General features: G+C 34.7%; 1 protein-coding gene across 4 annotated transcripts in view; it reads right to left on the reverse strand.

Annotated features, from left to right (window-relative positions):
- Positions 1-21564, reverse strand: part of TINAG (tubulointerstitial nephritis antigen) — a 62010-nt gene that overhangs the window by 19905 nt on the left and 20541 nt on the right. For 3 of the 4 annotated variants that reach the window (XM_068678381.1, XM_068678383.1, XM_068678382.1), the window contains exons 7-9: positions 18967-19147; positions 18409-18454; positions 14197-14302 (exon numbers count right to left, since the gene is read on the reverse strand). In XM_068678381.1, coding sequence (XP_068534482.1) covers positions 14197-14302; positions 18409-18454; positions 18967-19147 — 333 coding nt within the window. Of the gene's footprint in view, positions 1-8386; positions 8436-14196; positions 14303-18408; positions 18455-18966; positions 19148-21564 lie in introns of those variants that run through there. The other variant, XM_068678384.1, reaches the window with a different exon arrangement.

Below are 21564 nucleotides of genomic sequence, written 5' to 3' on the forward strand. Positions count from 1 at the left end.
ACAGTAAACCATGATCTGTGTGGCACACCTGCATTAATAGCCAAAGGAGAAAAAAAAATAAAATTATATATATATTTGTATATATATTTAAAACCCCAGGTACCAAATCTTTCAGTCTAAGTTTGATATGAAGGAACGCTGAGCAGAATAAGCTCACAGTTTTTTGCTGTAGTACCATGGCTGCATCTAAACTGAGAAATTAAAGATCTTTCCAGCCTTTCCAATTACTAGGCATCTCACTGCAGGCTCTGGGACCATATTTTTCCTCTTTTTAACAAAGACTGTGTAGGAAACAGAGTACTGCAATGTGTATCTATCTCTTCATCTAGCCACGAGTTCTGCCTGATGATGATTTCCTGTTTCAATTTCCTACAAATTCAATTGGATAGTATGACTGCTGGTTAGAAGTAAAACCCCTATCTGGACCATGGTGCTGCTGCTTGTTTTCCAGACACTGTCAATCATAGGCTCAATGCTGTCTGAGAAGAAGAAGAAGTGCAGAATGATAGACAGAAATGTCCACTTTGGAAGCAAAAGCTTTGCAACTAGCATAGAGGTGAAGTTTAGATTACAGATGCAAGAACATATTGCATCAAGTAGCTACTGGTCACTCAATGCAAGAAATCATAAAAACAAAGTTGGTGATAATAAGCATTTAATCTAATTGTTGTCTTTTAAAAAGGCCTCGTGCATTTTTTTTTGCACTGCCATGTGAATGTTTAGGGATTATTAATAATCTTTGTTGTTTCTTTGCCAAATGTATTTCAGACACAGCTAGTCATGATCATAAATTTAAAAATAGATATACATAGGCTATCTCATTTCATATCAAGCTGAGATCTACTTCTTGTCTGGTGGCCATTTTGTTAAAAAATTACATCAGCTGCAGTATGAAAATCCAATACTTACATCAGTGTTAAGGATAGATGAAAATTACATCAAATTTATGTTCTTGTATTCCTGAATTCAGTACTATACATTCTCTCTCCTATTTGTCTAAACAGGATGATGAGCAGTTCTTGCAGACTCACATTTCTACCATTAAACTGTTTTCTAATGCTTGATATTTTCTAAAAAAATCTCAACTTTTAGTTTTGTTTGTTGACAGGAGTATATTGATTCTCAGAAATGTTTCTAAATTGAAGAAAGCTTGGAGAACAAAATGGAAGAGAATCCTTTTGTTAATCTTTGGCTATAATATAGCCATGAATTTAATTTCCCAGGTTTTGTTCCATTCTAGTCATATACAAACAGAAAGACTTGATATATGCATTTTATCTTACAGTTTAGAAAGAAGAGCTGCTTACTCAGTAATCCATCCCCAAGGTCATTAATTCAAATATTCTAAACTAAAATATATTACATTAAAGTATACAAGAGTGTAGTCGGCAGAAAACAACTATTCTTTATTCATGACCTGCCATTCTGTACTTGGAGCACTGTGTCCAGTCTTGGGCTCACCCACATATAAAATACAGGCTGGAACAAAACCAGAAGGAATCCACTGACATGTTTGGGTCTGTAGCACCTGACGTACAAGGGTAGCTGTGGGCGCTGGCTCAGGAGAGGTGGTTTAGTGGAGATCTATTCTAATCATAAAATTAAGACAGCCAATAGACAGAAGGTGACAGTCACATTTTTCTGCAAGTTGCAATAGGAAGTTGCAATCTGGAAGTTGCAATCGGACATAAAGAAGCAAAAGTATTTTACAACATGAAACACTAGTAATGTGTTATTCAATGTGAGAGGTTGTGCAACATCTGTCCTCATATATAACGAAAAAGCACCCTTGGAAGACCCAGAAACCTGAACTTAGCTTGAAGCTGGCTCTCTGAGTTGTGGGATTGAACTAGATGACCTTCAGAGATCCTTTCTAGCATAAACTACTTAATGATCTAAGCAACTTGATCTGTGCCATCCCTACTAATCCATGGTTCCACGAATTATTAACTTATTTTGTATTCAACATATAGATTTTATGTAACAGTTGTATAACTAAGTAATAGATTATAGATTTTGATGAGGCAAGGGATTTTGCCAGTTTTTTAATGGCTGTAGTCTAAAGAGCAGATAATAAAGTTGGTTTATTGTTTACTGGTCAAAGCCAGTCTTAAGGTTATTGGGTGAATCAGGAGCAGGATTTTAGCAGGAAAGGTGGAACAGACTGACATTTCCATAGATGGCTGACCTTTACTGGCAGCAAATGTGGCATGAATTCCCAGGCCCATTTGCCAAAGCCTTTCCTAAAACTTGGCATGGTTGGTTCAGGCTTGTTCTATAGGCTGGCTGAGATTCATTAGTTCTCGTTTCTCCCAGGCTATAGTGCTTCTCTCTGTCTGAAAAGCAATCAGCTGTAATGAAAACAGCTGTTGTTTTGTGAAACAAGCAGATATATATTGTTCAATGATACAGTGGTTTAGGCCCCCTGCCAGTTTGATTTGACATCTTGCCTCTGGGAATGAATGTCAGCTCCAGCTAAGAGCATTTCTGGAGACTTCTGGGCTTGTTCATCCTAATATAGATTCTAAAGCAATATTCCCAAAAGAATATTGGAAGCAATTCTTCCAAAAAACTCCTAAGTGAAAAGTGTTTCTGCAGTAGTACCTTTAGAAAAGGAGAAAGTACTTTCTAAAATAGATTTCTCAATTTTCCAAATGAGACTTCTCAGCAGAAATATTTAATTTAATCTTTGCATTTTTTTTCCCTTTTCCTGCCTATAAAGTTGTACTTCAGTAGCTTTCATGATTTCAGTTTTACTGATGAAATGAATTAATTCCACATTGTCTCCCTTGGTTATACCTATAACACATGTTACAGTACCCAGGCACAGCTTCCACTTAAAGCTTAATTTAAGTTCAGATTCCCCAGGGAAAAAAAATAAAAATCCCTAAATATCCTTTCTGCTGCTAAGTCAGACATCTGAGAGTGAATTTTCTGAGTCAAAAAGAAATATATTATAGAAACGAATGATAATAAAGTCAGCTTGAATTTTAGCTGCTGTGTTACTTGCTGCTGTAAGTACTGCTACTTGAAGTATGAAGGCTGAGAGAAATTTGTTAAAATGATCAGTAAATATTCAGTAACCTAAAAAAAAATAAAAAATAAAAATAAAGTCAGGGGAAATGTGAACATTTTAAAACTCTTTGCCATCCGGTAGGTTTAACAGGAACTGGACGATGTATTATTTCAAAAATTCAGAAATCAGTCTTATTTCAATGGTGTTCACATCATATATGTTTTCATAATACAACAGGAGTCTGTGTAAATATCTTTTACTGAATCTGGGTTATCCTTGAGATTTGATTTCTTTATCTCATTTACATTTTAAAACAGACATTAGTTGCAAAGATCTACCTACTAATAGACTAAGAAGTCATTGTGGAATATATACTAGGTGTAAAAAATGACCTGTTATTTTATTGATAGAAGTAATGAAAAATGATAACATTCCCAATCATTTTCACTGGAGAGTACTAGCTCAGAGAAAATGTTCAGTGGAACAAAAATCTTTGAAATCAAAATGTAAAACAAAATAAAATAAAATAAAGAAATAAAATTATTTCTTATACATGTAATAATACTTATTATTAAGTAAAATTATGCTAAGTATTATGTTGAAGGAGACAAGTAAACCACTGGGTTCTAAAAGTGAATCTCAGTCAAACATCTCACTTCTATCCCAGAAAAGTGAAAAATCTATATAGCTTGGAAAGGCACTAGGAGTACAATTATATTATTAAAAAATGCAAATTCTTGTTATGGGTATACTGAGGAAAAATAGAATAGATAAAAGTTCCTTTACAATGTAAAAGGTATTTTGTACTAGAGTTGCACTGGGGTTTTCTGAGACTTAAGCAGTATATTGATGTTATTATCTTTAGAGTAAATGTTAATGTCAGAACTGGAAATGGAATTTGTCTTTTTCCTGACAGGAACACCGTGAGATATATCTTAAGATTAAGAAATGAAATTGTATGTGTCCCACAGTAGCAAACATTGGGATCCAATCACTTGACTAAATGCAGGTGTCTAGGGCCAGGTGTTGAGATGCCTTAGGGTGCCTGAAATATCTACATGTTTCTGTCAGACATAACACAGGACCTATGAGAGAACCATGTCTTTTTGGAGACAAAGCCAGGTGGGAACTTCCCACTTCTGGTAGCACTAACTGCCTGGGGGAAAGGGAACAGATGGATTCACAAGCAGATGTCACTGAGTTGCAGACTCCATTGCTTATGTTGTCTAGCTCACCACCTCTGAGATGAAAATTTGGATATGCAGCACACTACACTTATCTGCTGAACCATACAACTAGGCAACTGAATCTTAAACTGAGTCCTGACATAAGTGCCTAGTGAAGTGTGAGTAGAGTGAAGGAGAAGACTGGAAATTACTTGGAAATATATGCTGAATATAGCATTGGAATGGGAATCAGCAAGGCTACTAATGTGCTGTGATATTTAAATAAAAGTAGTAATAATTTAAAATCTTCATATTAATTAAATATCATCTAAAAGAACAACAACAAACAAAAACAGCAGTTATGAGGAAAAAAAAATGCCTACAGAAGACTGTCAGGGTGCAGGCATAAAAGACTGCAAACAATAAATTAAATATGAAATTGTAAAGCATTATAAATCATGTACTAAAAAAAAAAAAAAAGAAAGGGAAGTAGAGTGCTATTTTACAGGAATTGTAAGCAATTGTAGAAAATAATAGTCATTCTTAATTTTTTTAACTCTACAGTCAGATTTCACCCTGGAATTCCAAAAGTCATCAAGCTGATTTGCTTTTTAAATAAAGATCTTCATCCACTTGTTGGAGAAATTGACTGTATCAGCTTCCAAATATACACAGCTGTAGTGCATAATTTCAGAATAAATTATGAGAATTAAGACACTACACTCTGAAGGACTTGGCTTCTGTAGCTCTTAAATCACCAGGGATAAAATCAAAGAATTTAGAGAGGGGGTAAAGTTATCATAATAAACAACAAGGCATAAAATATTTTATCAGTTTCTCACAACACAGCACAAAATCAAAGATGGTACAGTTTGGTTGAACAAAATTACACCAGGAATTATTGTGCTAAAAAGGTTGTTAAACTAATTTGAACTGCATTTTATGTTCCTTTACAGCTCAGAACAAGAGCTGGTTGAGGGATCAACAACAGATTGGGAGGGAAAATTACACTATTTAATTTTTACTGTATAACATCTGTGTGTTGCAGTCTTAATCATGGAAGAGAATCCCTTTATGCTGGGCATTGTATTTGAAAATTATTCAGTACAAGAGTAAATCCTGTTGCTATTATCTGCTTTCAGAAAATAATCTTTATAGAAAGAAAAAGACAGTAATCTGTTCATGAGTCTGAGGAATATTGATATTTGACTAGAAGTTAAAATCAGTGGGAATTAATGAATGATTGTCATTACTTCATTAAAAAAAAAAAGACATTTGTCAGAGTTCTTAGCTGATATAATTTGTCTAATACAGACAGTATTATATCTTCTCTCTCTACAGTTCTTTTTTCTGACAGCTTATTCCTGAGATCCTGTAGATCTGCCAATATATTCACTATCATTTTTTCCTAAAGTACACCTATCCAAACTACATGTTCCTTGCTAATGACATTCTGACCTAGCTGAATAATCAGACTTTTCCAATATCTCCAGGGAAGCCAAGGCCTTGGAAGCTGGTGGGAAAATGTTAATGATAGTGAGCAGCAAATTAGACATGAGTCTGCTTTAGGTATGTTAATAACATTAGAAAGAAAATGTAAGAAGCTGGGATTAAATGTAAGTGAGACCATGCATGTTTTCAGTGAAGAATTTTACAGTGTATGACAGGAGCACTACACTAAATCTGAGAAGACACTGCTGGGAATAAATAAGAGTTAACAGGTATCCCCCACTACTCCAGACTAGTTCAGCCTCAACTTGTGCACTGCGTGCAGTTTCGGGCACCACAGTATAAGAAGGACTTAAAAGTATTAAAGAGAGTGTCCAAAGGATGGGAACAAAGATGGTGAAGTGAGAGGGCTGTATGGGCAGCAGCTGAGGTCCCTTGGTTTGTTCAGCCCTGAGCAGAGCAGGCTGAGGGGAGGCCTCATGGCGGCCTGCAGCTCACAAGGGGAGTAGAGGGGTAGGCGCTAAGATCTGCTCTCTGGGGACAGCTACAGGACCCGAGGGAACAGCATGGAGCTGGGACAGGGCAGGGTCAGGCTGGGTGTTAGGGAAAGGTTCTTCACTGAGAGGGTGGTTGGGCACTGGGACAGGCTTCCTAGGGAAGTGGGCAGGGCACTGAGACTGCCAGAGTTCAAGGAGTGTTTGGACAATGCTCTCAGTCAAATGGTCAGCTTTTTGGTGTTCCTTTGTGTGGAGACAGGATTTGGAGTTGATGATACTTGTGGGTCCCTTCGAACTCAAGATATTCTATGTTTCTATGATTCTATTTGAGGAACTTATAAAAGAATAAATAAAAATATATATTCACTATTTAACAGCCTAGATGTGCAAAGGCCTCAAAGTCAAGGAGAAAGAGAGAATTCAATGTCATATATTAGTTTATGGATAGAAGAGTGGGAAGAAATCAAGGAAATAAAACACCAAAGAAAAATCTTCTGATAATGAAGTAATTTAAATCCCAGGGGAATTGTTCCCAAGAGGAAATGACAGAGACTTTTAAAAGTGACTTGACAGATTCTTGGACAAAATCCTATAGAGAACAATATTACATTTTCTGGAAAATGACCAAAATAATCTAACGGCACTTTTTTGTCTCTTGCTTTTGTGATTATTCCATCTTGATATTTACTTTAAATGAATGACATTTCAAATGCAAACAAATGCTGGACCTCATTACTCACAGAGACAAGGAATCTATTAGGCTTATTTTTAACAAAGCTTTAGACCACTGATGTCCCAACCTTTGGTATTTTTTGGAAAAGCTTTCAACATTACCCTCTACAGAATTTCCATTTTTATTAAGAAGAACAAGAAACGATTTTAAGGAATCATTAAGGAGAAGGGCTGCTTATTAGTTATAGAAAATTGCATAAAAATGGAGTTTTATTTTCTGTGACAAATCTATTCTGTTAGAAATGTAGTACTTAGTTTTGCCAAACAAAACGTTCATGATCTTCAACTGAAAATAACCTTGAATAAAAAGAAGTAATTTCACCAACCTGTATTCAGTCCCCTTCGGGAGAAAAAAAAATAAGCAAAATACTTCTCAAGGGAAATCAATTCCAACTTGCTTTGAAAACACAATTCTTGCACTCCTTTAGATAAAAGCATAAGCACGTGCATTCTTCCATAAAAGGGTCTTAATTTTTTTTGTCCAATTCTGAGGTTGTCTTCTTCAGTAGTAATTTTCCCTTTATATTAATACAGTAGAAGTAGGCTCTGAATGCACAACGTGTGAAGTTAAAAAAAAAAAAAAAAAAAAAAAAAACTAGAATATGGAGAGTTTTTCAAAGCATGGAAATTGGTTTTGTTTAAATATTCTTTAGTTTCTTTTTCAAGAGTCTGAATTAACACAATGTAGATGGACCTCATGAAACTCAGGAGGAATAAAGCAAGTTTCAGGGAAAATGAAGCAGCTCATAGTTAAATACTGAATATGGTACAAAACTACAAGTATAACGTAACAAAACAAGAAGAGCTATCATCATTTGCTTTAAAATGGAGGTGTAGTCAGTTTTGTAGGAGAACAGAGGAGAACTACATCCTAGTGTGCTTAAATTATGCTTGGTAAGTAAAATGCTGTTAACAGGAAAATGGAGCGAAGAGATCTGGAGAGCATTCTGAAACATACATGTATACTAACTGACTCCTTAAGAGTGAAGTTATCAATTAAAAAAGAAATAAGGCCATAAGAGTGAAGGAAAATGAGACAAATGTGAGCTAAAATCTCAAACTCAAGATTCATGCAGTGGATTTGGAGGTCAATGTTTTGCATTAACCTAGGAGTTAAACTGTTTACTGAACACAGATGCTCTAGTAATCTGCATTCTGCATCATCTTTATAATTTCTCCCATCCAACAACGTATATCTAGAACAGATTCTTCTTACATACTTACAATCCCCAACTTATGATCAAAAATACACAAACAGTAAAATGTTATTTTATATCACTCTGTAGTTCTTTTTCTACTAGCTTTAATTCACAGTTGCAGTTTCCAAGTTATACAGTTTGTAGGTTGAATTCTAGATTCACTGAAGTCAGTGACAAAGTTTGCAGGAATAATGTCAAGATTTATCTCTGTTGCTGTTTGCTTTTTTCACTTTTTGACATTGTTTTTCCCTGGCTTTCTTAAGAGTGTGTGCACATTGAAGATCATGTCACATTTCTTTGAATAAGATGAAGCACAGACGTAAGTCTTTAAAAACAGCATACTCAAAAGAAGTATGAAGGAAACATTGCATGTATTCTGTTTTTAAAGTTACAAACAAATTGTAAGTGAAGACTCATATTGTTACTTTTTCTTAATTCTCCTCTTTTTCTTTTTTTTTTTTAATTTTGAATATTGTCATTTCTACATTCACAGAGATCTTCAGGTCAAATGGTAAACTAGAAAACCTTTTATAACTTCCAATACAATATAAATCACATGATTTCTATTGTTATAAGTTTAATGAGATATTTCTGACTCTTTCCATTCCCCCCAAAGTAGCTGGTGATCAAATATGACTTGGTGTAGTCCAAATTCATCCCATTCAATTTATGTTAACTGAGACTTCGAATTAGGGAAAAACCACTCTGCAATCGAGAGGGATAACTCCTGAAGACACATCTCTCCTAAGTGCTGACCCCAGCCAATGCTAATAAAATGGACTCATTTGTCCACCTAATACTGTTTTCCATGTAGGCAATGTTATTTTAATGTCACCACACTGGTAAAAAATAATAATAATAAAAAAAAAATCTTTGCACAATGACTGTCTTCCCACAGACTACATATACTGAGGAAGACGATGCAAAGATTACTCAGTCCTCTCATCTTGACTTGGTTTATATTAATAGAAAAGTTCTGCTTTCATATGAGGGTCAGAGTAACTTCTTCTACAGATAAAAACAGAGCAGGCCACAAGCACTTGCATTCTGAAACTTTTTATCTCACTTCTTCCCTGGACCTGGTCGTATAACTGTCATGATAATAACAGGCCATAGAAAAAAAACTCATAACTATGGTAGGTCATGTCCTATTCTTGTATACCCGCAGGTACACAAAAACACAGTACCTTCTTGAAGACTAGGATTTTAATCTCCTGAATTAAAGAAAAATTTTTTTCTTAAATCTTTGATTTTTAAGGTCAGAGTCACTGACTAGTGTTCTCTGCCAGACAATTTTTTTCAGAAAATGGCTACTGGAATTTGAACCTATGGTTTTGCCTGGACATTTTAGCATGAGAGATGAGTGAATCAGTAGTTAATTCATTCCCACAAATCTGTCATAAAAAATTATATAGGAAACAGTTTCATGGATTTAACAGCATGAATTGCCAAACATTGTGTCTTTTCCCTGTGATCTTGTAATGTATTTATCTTTGCTGTAAAATATTTTTGTGTGTTGCTGTTCAGTTTTTTAAACTGTGGTATCTGATATTGATTGTCTAAAATAAAGAGAATTAAATTAAAGAAAATGAACTTGTTTCTCATATCACAATGTCTGTAAAGCCAAAAATTGGAGTGTCAATAACAGCAGTCATGGGCATCTTTTTTAAGCCTTTGGACTTCACACAGATGAGTCATTTAATTGTGTATTAAATGTTAAAGTGCTGTTGCTCTGTCTGACTAGCCCCTCAATGCTAAAACAGAGGTTTTTGCCTCACGTGTCAATTTTATCTCAATTAGTGTGCCTCTGTGTAAAGAAGCAATGAATTCAGCCCATACTTTTTTCAGGGCATAGTTGTTCCAATGCCATTTAGTCTGGTGCATTATTGAATTTAAAGCTTACAGTGAATCACTGAGAAAAATAGAAGGGATATTTGTTTCCTATTAATGTACATCTCTTGGTGTCCTCTTATGAAAGTCTTTTGTCATTCTGAGTATCTTCTACATATCTGAAAATCTATCTTTTTCATGAATCAGTATCTAAGGCTTTTAATAAAATTATTCTTGCTCCAATCTTTAAGGTGACAGTTCATAGATTTGATTGTAGCCAAAGACTTGGCCTTTTTTAAGGCCTTTCTGAATTTTTCCGTGTCAGGGGAGCAGCAGATGCAGTTCTTTGTGTGGACAGATCAGATATTGTAGCCTGGCCCTGATGCTGAACTGATGCAGAGGAATAAGGCTGAGGGAGAATTTGTCTGAGCAGGTTTCATAAATTAGTGATAGATTCTTTACTATGTTATGCCTATCTTTTAAAATATATATATATAATATATATATATATTTGATCTAGAGGCATAGCTACTTAAACCAACATACTTCCTCTATAGTTATAGACTTTGACATCTTTACGCCCTATCCACCATATCCTCACTCTCACTCTTTTTTATCCCTATAAACATTCCTTTTCTCTTCTGTCATCTTTTCCTGAATGGAATTAAGAAAGCCAGAGGAGTAGAAAACTAGAAAAAAAAATAAGGTGGAAGAAAAGGTGGATCAGTTTTATAAAGAATCTGCTATAGAATAGACTTGACATGTTTGGCAACTCAAAGTCTAAATCTGGTAGGTAAATCAGCAACCAAGTTCCTCTTTCATAGGAATTTAGTCTGTTTTTTTGATACTTGGGATAAAGTGTACATGTTTAGCTTTAGCTCATTCTCATTATGGTGTATTTGAGTTGTAAATATATCTGTATATACACATAAATCCGTGTGTTTGTGTACATATATGCAAACATATATATGCAAGACATCTTGTAGATACTATCTTACTATAAATATAATGCCCCAGTCAGTTAATTTGTTGTTTAAGCTACTTTATAATACCTGTGCAAGTGGGATTCATCTAGTCTAGCCTAGACATTTTAATGCAGCTCTGCAAGTCTGACATTATCCTCAGGGGTTCTTTTATAGTCAACAAAAAGAAATGGGATCCAACAAAGCAATTTGATTCACTTAAAGACAGATAGGTAGGAAAGAGCAGATCAACAGCCATGGGTGATAAAGAGAACCATGACTGCCTAGCAGAGATATGGCATCTAAATTTTACACATCAAAACTTAGCTTTTATGAATCCCAGTCTCCATTATTCACTTTTTCTGCTTACCTCCCTGCCTCTGCAGACAAGACATAGAAACTACTCTCTCAAAATGTCAGCAGGCCAGTCCTGCCTCCTGACCGCTGAAAGCCCTGTTTTACTGTCCACAGAGACCATGTTCTAACCCAAACTGTCTGCTACCTTCAACTGCCTCCACCTGGATGCTCCATGTTTTGCTCTTATGCTTCCATGCAGTTGTTTTCCCATTCTCTCCTTGAGCCTGAGGTTACACACTGCCTCATAGAGAAAGATTCATTGTTCTATCAGAGCTGGTTTTATGAAACAGAAGCCTTAAAATGATATAAAATAGCTAACAATTTCAAACTGCACTACAGTGAAATTCAGTCAATGAATTCACAATTTATATGATTCAGTGATCAGTTAGATAATTTATATGTGCAAATCTGTTTTTGTTAAAAATAGCTCTAGAAAGCTTCACTAAAATTTATTTCCATTTTATCTCCATCACCTTATATGTAGTTGAATGCATGAGCAGCTTATGGCATTTTCAAAAATGTTTCTTAGATATTGCAAATATCAGTTCAATATGGTCAATCATTATTATAGCTGCCTTTTACAAATATTGACTCTCTTGTACAAAAGGAATAATAAATGAAAAATAAATCTGAAAAATCAGATTACAATAAATATCAGCCTGTACGAAACTACGCTTTTTTACAATACGTCATCATCTCTACCCCCTTTTCTTTCTCTAGAGATTATTTCTGCGAAGCAGAATAAAAACCATCATCAATATTTTTGTTTCATGTCCAACTTTAATGAGATTCTCATGAGTTTTTATTTAGGCTAAGGATTTTGCATTGTCCTTTGAAAAAAAAATCAACAACAAAACAAAACAAAACAAAAGATAAAAACAAGCAATGGATGGCAAAGAGCTTATATCTGGGCCATATATTTTACATTCAAATTAGTTCAAACTATTCAATGATATGAAAAAATGACAGTTTTATCCTGAAGACATGTAAGTCTTTTCAAAGCTGCTTTATACTTCACAGTGCAGAGTCACACTTTATCACTGAATTTATCATTGCTAGAAATTTAAGCACACCTGGTCTTGGGATCTAACAGCCTCCAACTTGTCAAACCTGGATCCAATTTTACACTTAAACACTTCTGCAAATATTTATGTCGTATAATCTCAACAGTCAGAACCCTTGTATGTTAGAAAGGATGGGTAATTCTTTATATAGGATCCATTGGATACTTCAGCAATTTTCAGTGAAAATAAGTGAGTAAATCCTCCTAACAGCCTGAGGTTTCTTTGCCTTCACTTTTCTTCTTTTTCCTTCACTTTCTTGCTTGTGTCCTTTGGCATATTAGACCACTTGCCTTTCCTCCTACTCAGTGTTTTGCACTAACCAGTCAACATGATCATCTCTAGGCAGCTGCTGGTCTAAGTCAAGGCTTTCATTGTTTTGCTTATAAATGGTTCCTTACCTAAGGGTTATCTTTCCTATGCACAGTCTATCAGTTCCCATTTAATTCAACAGCCACTTCAGCACATTAACAGCCTTCTTTCTCCCTTCTCAGCCATCACATTTTCCCCCTGTGCCAGCCTTGTCTAATCGCTCCCCTATGTAAATTGCTCAGCATATATTCCTGAGGGAAAAGTTGTTACCACCCTACATTTTCACCAAGTGTAGGACTCCCAGAATCTGCACCCACAGTTCCATAGCAGCTCATCTGAGGTATTCAAACTGTAGTGTAAATTTTATAGTTTAATTTTATTACTTTTTCTTTATCTTTCAGATATACATTAAATACATATACATAAACCAACATATATGGGCTTTCATTTTTAAACATCTTTTCCTAATGCAGTCTTCTGTTCCATAGTCCATGTCAATTTCTCACTTTCCTTGCTTCATAACATTCACTTCAGGAGCTTTTCCTCTATTCGTCTGAGTCAATACTTTTTGCAACTGTATAGGCTCAAGGCTGATCCTGTATAAGCCTGCTGCTTTTCCCTGCTGCTGTTTCCCTGCAGGCACACTCATAATTCCTAGACAGCATTTTCCACAACCATAAGCATTTCCTTGTCCTTTGCAAAGGTATCTTCACTAAGATCACAGGTACAAAATGCAGTTATTTTCTTGAACTACATGTTAAAGATAGTCTCAGCAATCTTCTTAGCACGGTCCTGAATAATTATTTTTTTGATATTCTAAATCACCTACAACATATTTGTTTGAGGCTTATCTCTAGTCATTTTTCTGTGTAACTATTCACTCAGTGATTTAATAAGTGCATCCTTGTATATTCCCTCCATGTCAGAGAAAAGAGGCCTGAGGTGTCTTCTGTAATTCATGTGCATGCACATTGTTAGATACTTGTCATCTCAATATAGTGGCACTGTTCAACATTTGAGGGAAGATCCACTGGTGGATCATATTCTTCTATTCTATATCTGGTGGATTCATAGTCTTCTTCAGCAGTTTCAGACCTAGGTGTATATTTCTTGTGCATCCCAGATAAAATAACCAGCACCTCAACAGCAGCTTATTTCTGTATGGGTACAGAGAGCCCAGACTGCTGTGTAAGCACACCTGTGCTTGTTACTTAGGAGGCCACTGACAATTTTTATCTTTCACTTTGCGTTCTGCTTGGTGACATGCTTCATTTTAATCATTTTCATTTTGTTTTTAACTTGCTGTGTACATGGAAGATATGTGAGCACTCACCAAAACATTTTGTTCTATAAACCACTGTTTTATAGTCTTAGAGTAAATGTTGGAGTGGATTACAAAGTCATAGGTCTATAGCTTTTCCCAATAATTTCTAAAATTCTCAGATATTGAAAAATGAAGCAACAATAAGCTTCAATGAAGCAACAATGAAGCAATATTGGAAGGTAACAGTGTTACACCTCTGACAATGAAGCCATTGGGTTCCAAACTGGGAAATAATGTTTTACTAAGTTCATGACTAGCAGAGAAAATGGTAAAATAATATGTTTTACTCACCCAAGTAGTTTGACTGAATGTGTTTTCCATTTGGAACCTGCTTTGTAGGAGTGTCTGTAGATCCCTTCTTTGTAAAGGAAAAAATCTTCATACACTTTCATTATAGCTAAAATAAAAACAATAGGAAAAATAGCAGTCAGTAAATATTGCTTGTACTGTAGTTTGCTCCTTGGATTTTATCAGTGAGATCTTGTGTGTGTGTGTGTGTCAGACTGTATAAATGTACTTTGTAATTAGAGTAATTACTAATTGCTCAGAAGTTCCCTCCTATGAGTAAATTAGTAAAAATATCGCAGCACCTGTCTCTCAAAGGTCTCTTGTCAAATTACTTGGCTTTCCCTGTCATGGGAACTCCTTATCATGGACTTATTCCAATACAGTAAGAAGAAATATCTCCTCTTGTAGCCTTACACAAATTTTGTCAATTCCATTCAAATCCAGTCCAATAAGACAAATCTCCTCAAGGTTCATGCATAAAATCCTCAGTTCTGACAAGCATCTGTGTAGTCAAGAAAAGTATTTAACAGTCGATGTTTATCCATGTATACAACATCCTGTGAAATATGGCAGTGTCGATTTGTATGGCTTTTTCTGAACCTCATATAGAGTTCATGAAGTACATTGGAATTTCCTTTTGGAAAAATGGATTTTCTATATCTATAATCATGCTGACTTTCAGTAGAAAAAAAATAAAAAAAAGTGGAGCAGAAAACCGCGTGTCAATAACAACATAAGGCCAAAGAGCTGATGAACTGGAAATTCTGTGCAAGAGAATGAATATTACAATTTGAATTTTATATCTATTCATTATTTCAGAGGAATGTCAGTTATTTAATTTTTAAGGAAATTATTTTGGCTTCTTTTCTAGTTTGTTCTGCCACAGTACCGTTTGCTTTGTTACTTGGTGGGTTACAAGATCCAGAGACAAGAAAATATTTTCCAGACTTACATTACTTAATCAGAAGCATAAATACAAGCTTAACTCCAGCCTACATTTACTTTATGATTTTAACACACAGACTGCCACACAGCTTTGAACATGAGAATTAAAGAAACCCCATTTCTTGAGTCTTGAGCCTTGGGATTTCAATAAAGTACGAGTTTCATTGATGATTTGAATGTGGTTGGAGCATTTATAACATATGTGTCTGGTATAGATCTGAATCACACAGTAAGTCAAACTCATGCTGCAGTTTTTTCATCTGCAATGTTTTCAAATTATTTTCCCCTACCTGAATAAACTTGAAGGAAATGAACTGTCTTTATGACCTCTTGGCCTCTATCAAATTGACTGAAAACAAAATACTTTCACAAATTTTAGGGGGGAAGAAGATGGGAAGGCAAAAAGCATCTCAAAACATGACAAACCCACCTACCCAGTAAACTTGGCTGAAAATATTCATTGTTAGTTAATCCACTCACATCCAAAATGTATGCAGATAGCAACACACAGTGAATTAGAAACCATGATTCTAAGTGGCAAGTCTTGGGGAGAATTATATCAGTTAAGTAAGAATAAACAAATAAATTAAATTAACTTAATGCTACAGCTTCTTCCAGAGCTGTCTGCAGAACCAGAGTTCACAGATACTGACAGCAAAAGACCAAGGGGAAAATAGCACAAGCTTTACTCTTGCTTTCTAGTTGCAAGGTCAGGAGTCCACTAGAGTTTTCTATCATGGTTTATTCCTTCCCTCTGCCCCCAGGCTCACTAGTGTATAGATCTAGGAGTTTAATTCCTCTGGATGTTCCTGTACCACTATATCAAGATCTATATGTTCAATTTCAGGAAACAACTTACTCTGTAGAGTACCTCTAAATCAAAAGCATGTTCTTGGCTCTTTGAAGAAACATCGTACCTAAATTAATTTCACTGAAATGAAATAGAAATTTCTGAAGTGTGTTTCCAGAATAATTTAGTCTACATGAAAGAATTTTGTCTGATTATGTATTAAATCTACACATATGGTGTGTGTGTGTGCAGATATGTGTATAGGTATATATACTTATCTGTTCATATATACATACCCTACAAATTAATCGGGAACTAGGTACATGAAGTGCAGAATAGACAGAGCTGATAACTCATAGTCAAGCACTGAGATGTTTATTTACTCAGTGACAATGTTCTGATCTGGACTGTGACTTGGATGGGATGAGATGATCACACTACACCAACCAGCAGTGTACTGTCCCACATCAAAGACACTTTTTCATTTTCCAAAATGAATGGATTAATTATTAATGAATCAGAAGAGGCAGCAATTTTTAATATCTTACTGTAGCTTATGCATGAACTACCTATCACGCTGAGCTGTCAGGTCCATGCATAAATACAGCAGATTATAAGATTTTTTCTACTATTGATACCTCTGCACAAAATTCTTAAATTAGAATCCATGTGTCTTAGACATGTGAAGATACAAACCCAAAAAATTGGTTGCTACCAGAAGACAAAAAAAAAAGGGGGGAACGCTGTACATTAATGTAGCTTAGTGCTTTCTCCAGATCTTTTTATTGTGGCAGCAAATCAGATACTCCTTTATTTTCAAAATAACAATAGCTGAAATTACAAGTTTTCAATACTTGTTGGGGTTGAAAACTTTATGCATTACCAAAAATGTGTTCACTTTTCTTTTGGTTGAGACTGACCAATGTGACAGAAGAGAATGTTATCCTATGTCAGCATATGTAATTATTCAGAGCATTTCCATTAAAAATGTTGTGGGTAGTATTTAAATGCCCATTTGAAAGTTTTCAAAGAATTAATAATCTTCACTGTGTTTATTTGGATACTGATTTTTTAAAAACTTTTTCATCATTTGTACCTGAAACTGCTAATCACTCGGTTCCTGGATCACATCATCAAATAAAACAATTATGTTTGATGAAATAAATTGTCATTCAAACATGAAAGATGCATTAGAAAGTTTTTAATTACCTTTCTATGTCTATGGTTTCATAATTGCTGAAAATATACATATTATTCTTAATGTTAAATATGCACAAAAATTGAAGTATATTCATCATCAAAAAAGATCACTTTCTACATCATTATCTTGAAAGATTCTCAAATGTTTTCCAGCTATTAAATATTGCTTATTACATTAGATAAGATTAGCCATAAGCACTTTGTCAGTTCTTGAAGAATGACAGGTGAAGGAAAAATGGAAAATAATTTTCAGAAGCTGAGGAACACTTGCAGGATGCTTTGAGAGAAAAAAAAAAAAAAAAAAGACAAATTACCAGATCATAACTGTGACTCAGTTAAGATTCTCATTACAGCAAAAAGAAAATATGGAAAGCAATTTCACTCAGCAATAGACACTCTCAGATATATACTCTCCTTTAGATCTAATTTTCCACGTACAACATTAGCTTTACCTCATACAGACACTGTCTCTGAAAAATCACTGACATATGAAAATCATATGAATTATTGAGTGGTTTAACGTATCAAATGGCTGAATCTAGATTACTTTATGTGGAATATTTAGTATGGGCAGATTAATTTAGCAAACTGTGTGTACATATATTAGGAATGCAATATTAGAGAGTGATCTGAAATTTTATCTTCAGGATCCCATTTTTTGCATGTTCTTAAAATCAATGGAAATACCGTGTTCACCAAATGCAGCATAGGAAAGAACATTTCCCTTTAGCAAACAAAGTTGGGCAGAACATAGACTAATACTATTGATCTTGTTAAGGCTGAGCTTCAGATTGCAGCTGCCCACTTAACAAGCTTTAAGAAGTAACTTCAACACCATGATGCACTGAAATTAATTATATCTAATAATGAAGATTTCAATAATGAATTGGAGGCTATGATAATTCATTATATATTTGAGGTCAGTAGAAATGTAGAAGTCCCCTTGTTTTGCACTGGTCATCCATCCATGAGGTGGACATCTTGCACAATGCCCTTTCCAAATTCCCAGATGACAGCAGCATCATCCATGGCTGCAACCAATCAAGCTAAACAACTAACTCTTCTCCCTCCCCTCACTCCCTGCTAAAGTCTCTTTATTTCACTAGAACCTGAGTCCTTCATTGCAGAAGGGCTCCTTACACACCAAAAGTTACATGAAGAGGCATATGCCTCTTTTATTCACTGTGGAATGTAACTTATGATTTCTAATACTTTGATACAAGATCATTGTACACTGATTATTTCAATAACAATATTAACATCTTTCAAACTTACCATACCTTGCACTGGACCTTTGTCCATGATTTCTTCCATTATATCAGTTTCCTGAGGGGAGGGAAGCAACAGCAGAGAAAGCAAGGAAAGAAAATACATTCTGTTAAATTACTTAAAAAACACATACTAATTTATCTTCTTATACATATGTATAAAGATACATAAAAACGTCATTGTACTTGTATTTCCGCTACAGAATATTTGGTTTACCAAATGAGCAAGACCTTCAGAAACATGTTTAAGAATCACTAATGGACTCGATGATCTTGAGGTCTCTTCCAACCTAGAAATTCTGTGATTCCGTAATACACAGTTCCAGCTGCATAATTTCTTGCCTAATTCCTATAGGACCACAAAGCAACATCTCTTTGAAGAGATAACATAAAACAAACAAACAAAAAAAAAAGTAGGAAATTTAAACCAATTCTGAAAAGACAAAGGCAATAAAAATGAAAACTCACTCTATACCTCTTCAAGTAAAACAAACATATTTCCACATGCCAGATATTTTTTCCCAAAGGAGAAAACATAAATGACAGGATAAGTGCACAGTATGAACTTACTTTCGAGGAGACCCTGTAGTGAGAGCCACAGCGGTATAGCCGATTGGATTTTTCTAAGTCATTGGGGCACGGACCATTTGTATAGTTTTGTCCATATTCACTTGACACATAACAGTGATTTTCACCTGGTGGATCCAAGTGATGCTTCCAAAATGATGGATAACAAGCATAAGATACAACCCTGTTCAGTTTAAAAAATAATATAAAATTAAAAATAAAATAAAATAAAATAAAATAAAATAAAATAAAATAAAATAAAATAAAATAAAATAAAATAAAATAAAATAAATAAAATAAAAAGAGTATTTTAAAACTTGTTTTATTTCAAGTTTTTAATTATTTTGCTACTGTAAGTTCACAGAAAGAATTATTCTTCAAACATATGAATATGTCTGACAGTTTCAACAGGAAGATGTTTGCTTCATTTAGTATGTATGGTGCTTATGATCAAGTTTCAGTTGCAGTAGTTCTCTCCCCACCCTTCTCTAAATAGAGGTAGGATAGAAAATGTGTCAGCACTGCCCTTTGTCACCTAGCACGTTCACCTCATTAAGAATGCATGAAGGCTCACACTGAATAAGATCAATAAATTACCAACGTTTTCAACAGTACCAATTTGTCAAAAGTAGCTTGTGAAATGTGCATATTAGCAGCAGAAAACTTTTAAGGGAAATGAATCATTTTCTAGTTTTATCTACATTTTCTACAGGAATTTTGCTGAGAAGCTATAGGTCTTTTTGTTTCTTTCAGCTAAAATGTCTTGGAACTTACATTTTTCTCACAAAATAAAGAGAATATTTGCTCATATTTCTTGTGAACTTTTGTTGACATAAAAAATCCTATATTAAATTTTTAAAGGTTTGGGTAAAAATAATTGGTCTGTTGGCAAATGAGTAAATTTTTTTTGTTCTTCAAAGAAAAGTCCAATGCTTAGTGGTTAAGCAATACTAACAGCTTAATTGATAGATACAACAAATCTCTGGAGTGAGTGCACCTCCTTAAAAGGGAACGTTACTACCTGAAATACATGGGAGATAAGTACAAGTGAGAACATGACCTGAGAAGGTGTTAAGTACTAAACTTAAGTAAGTTAATGAACAATCTGACAGTAGAGAAGTATTAGGAAAAGCATTTGATTATGGGTTGGTAACTGGGTTGCCTTATCTCGATTCATGGGAAAAATAAAATTCTCTGGAGTGTTGCTGACAGCAAGGACTTTGCCCAGGTTAAAGTACTGAAAAATGACAGAGAAAATGTGAAACTCAGAAGGGATCAGAGTGGTGGGACTTATTGCAATTTTATAATTTTACTGTTTTGCAATAATGTTTTATGCTTATAAAGCCAATGTGAGTATGGTTAAGTAAGGTTTCTTTATGTGTAATCTTCATTTTCCCATCACATTGTTCTTGACAGGGTTAAACTCAGGCTGAAGTCAGAAAGTATAATTCAAGATAGAGAAATTCAAGGAAGCAGAAAAGTATAGGCTTGTGCCTGGAAGTGAACACTAACCAAACAGAGGTATAGAATCATAAACCATAGAATCAGAGAATGGCTTGGTTTGGAAGGGACTTTAAAGATCATCTAAATTCAACCCCTCTCCATGGGCAGGGATGCTACCCACTAGATCAGGTTGCTGAGGTAAACTTAAATGACTGGTAAGCATGTGGCATCCAGTATTCAGAAAAGGTCAGTGAATATCCTGGGAGGATCAGGCCACAGGGCTTCTTCTGTAGGTTTCTGATTATTGACATCTGGACCCTCTTGAGGAAACTGAAATGACAGACCATGCTGTGATATAACAGCAGTATGTGTCTGCTTTCTGCAGTTCCTGAACACATATTATCTACTTTTTAGAAAAGTATCTATATCAAAACATTTTTCAAATGCTGAGAAAGTTTTTGCTCACACATACAACAGATATTTTTTACATATCACTTATTATGAATCTGCATTAATGGTTTTGATTTCAAGGTTTTAGATTTTAGTTATAGAAAATGACTCATTTTTAACAGTTTTAAATAAACTTGTATGTTCTAGAAAGATTATGTTTTTTAAACATTAAGTCTAGTAATGATTGGACAATTTCTATTGTTATGAAGATTTCAAAATCAGAAACATCCATTTACTGCAAGAATGTTGGAGGAAATGTTCAATAGAAAATCTGTGAGAGGAATTTATAGTTCTGACTTAAAGACAAATCTTTGAACTGAAAAAAAAAAATCCTCTGGATGACACTTCTCTAGGTGCAGGCTTCAAAGACTCAAAGGTATTTAACACTGATGCTGTCAGAGGAATGATTGTCGAAGAGCTATAATAAATCACCTGAGGTTTAAACCCATGCTAATTTTGGATGTGAAAATCTCCAAAGTGCTAAATCAAAGGAGCTTTGAAGAATGGGTTAAGAACCCTCATTGCATCCAAGAATGGAGACTGGTAATGAAAATACGGGGTAGTTACATGGAGAGGTAAGGAGGGGTTTTAATTCTTTACCTTGGCAATACATCAAAACCTTAATTATAATGAACTGCTTCTTCATACAGTAAATTTCTTTCTTTCAAGTAGCTTAACCTGATAGATTCAGCCATTTTGACTGTTTGA

The sequence above is a fragment of the Anas acuta genome, chromosome 3 (genome assembly GCF_963932015.1).
Source record: "Anas acuta chromosome 3, bAnaAcu1.1, whole genome shotgun sequence".
NCBI lineage: Eukaryota > Metazoa > Chordata > Aves > Anseriformes > Anatidae > Anas > Anas acuta.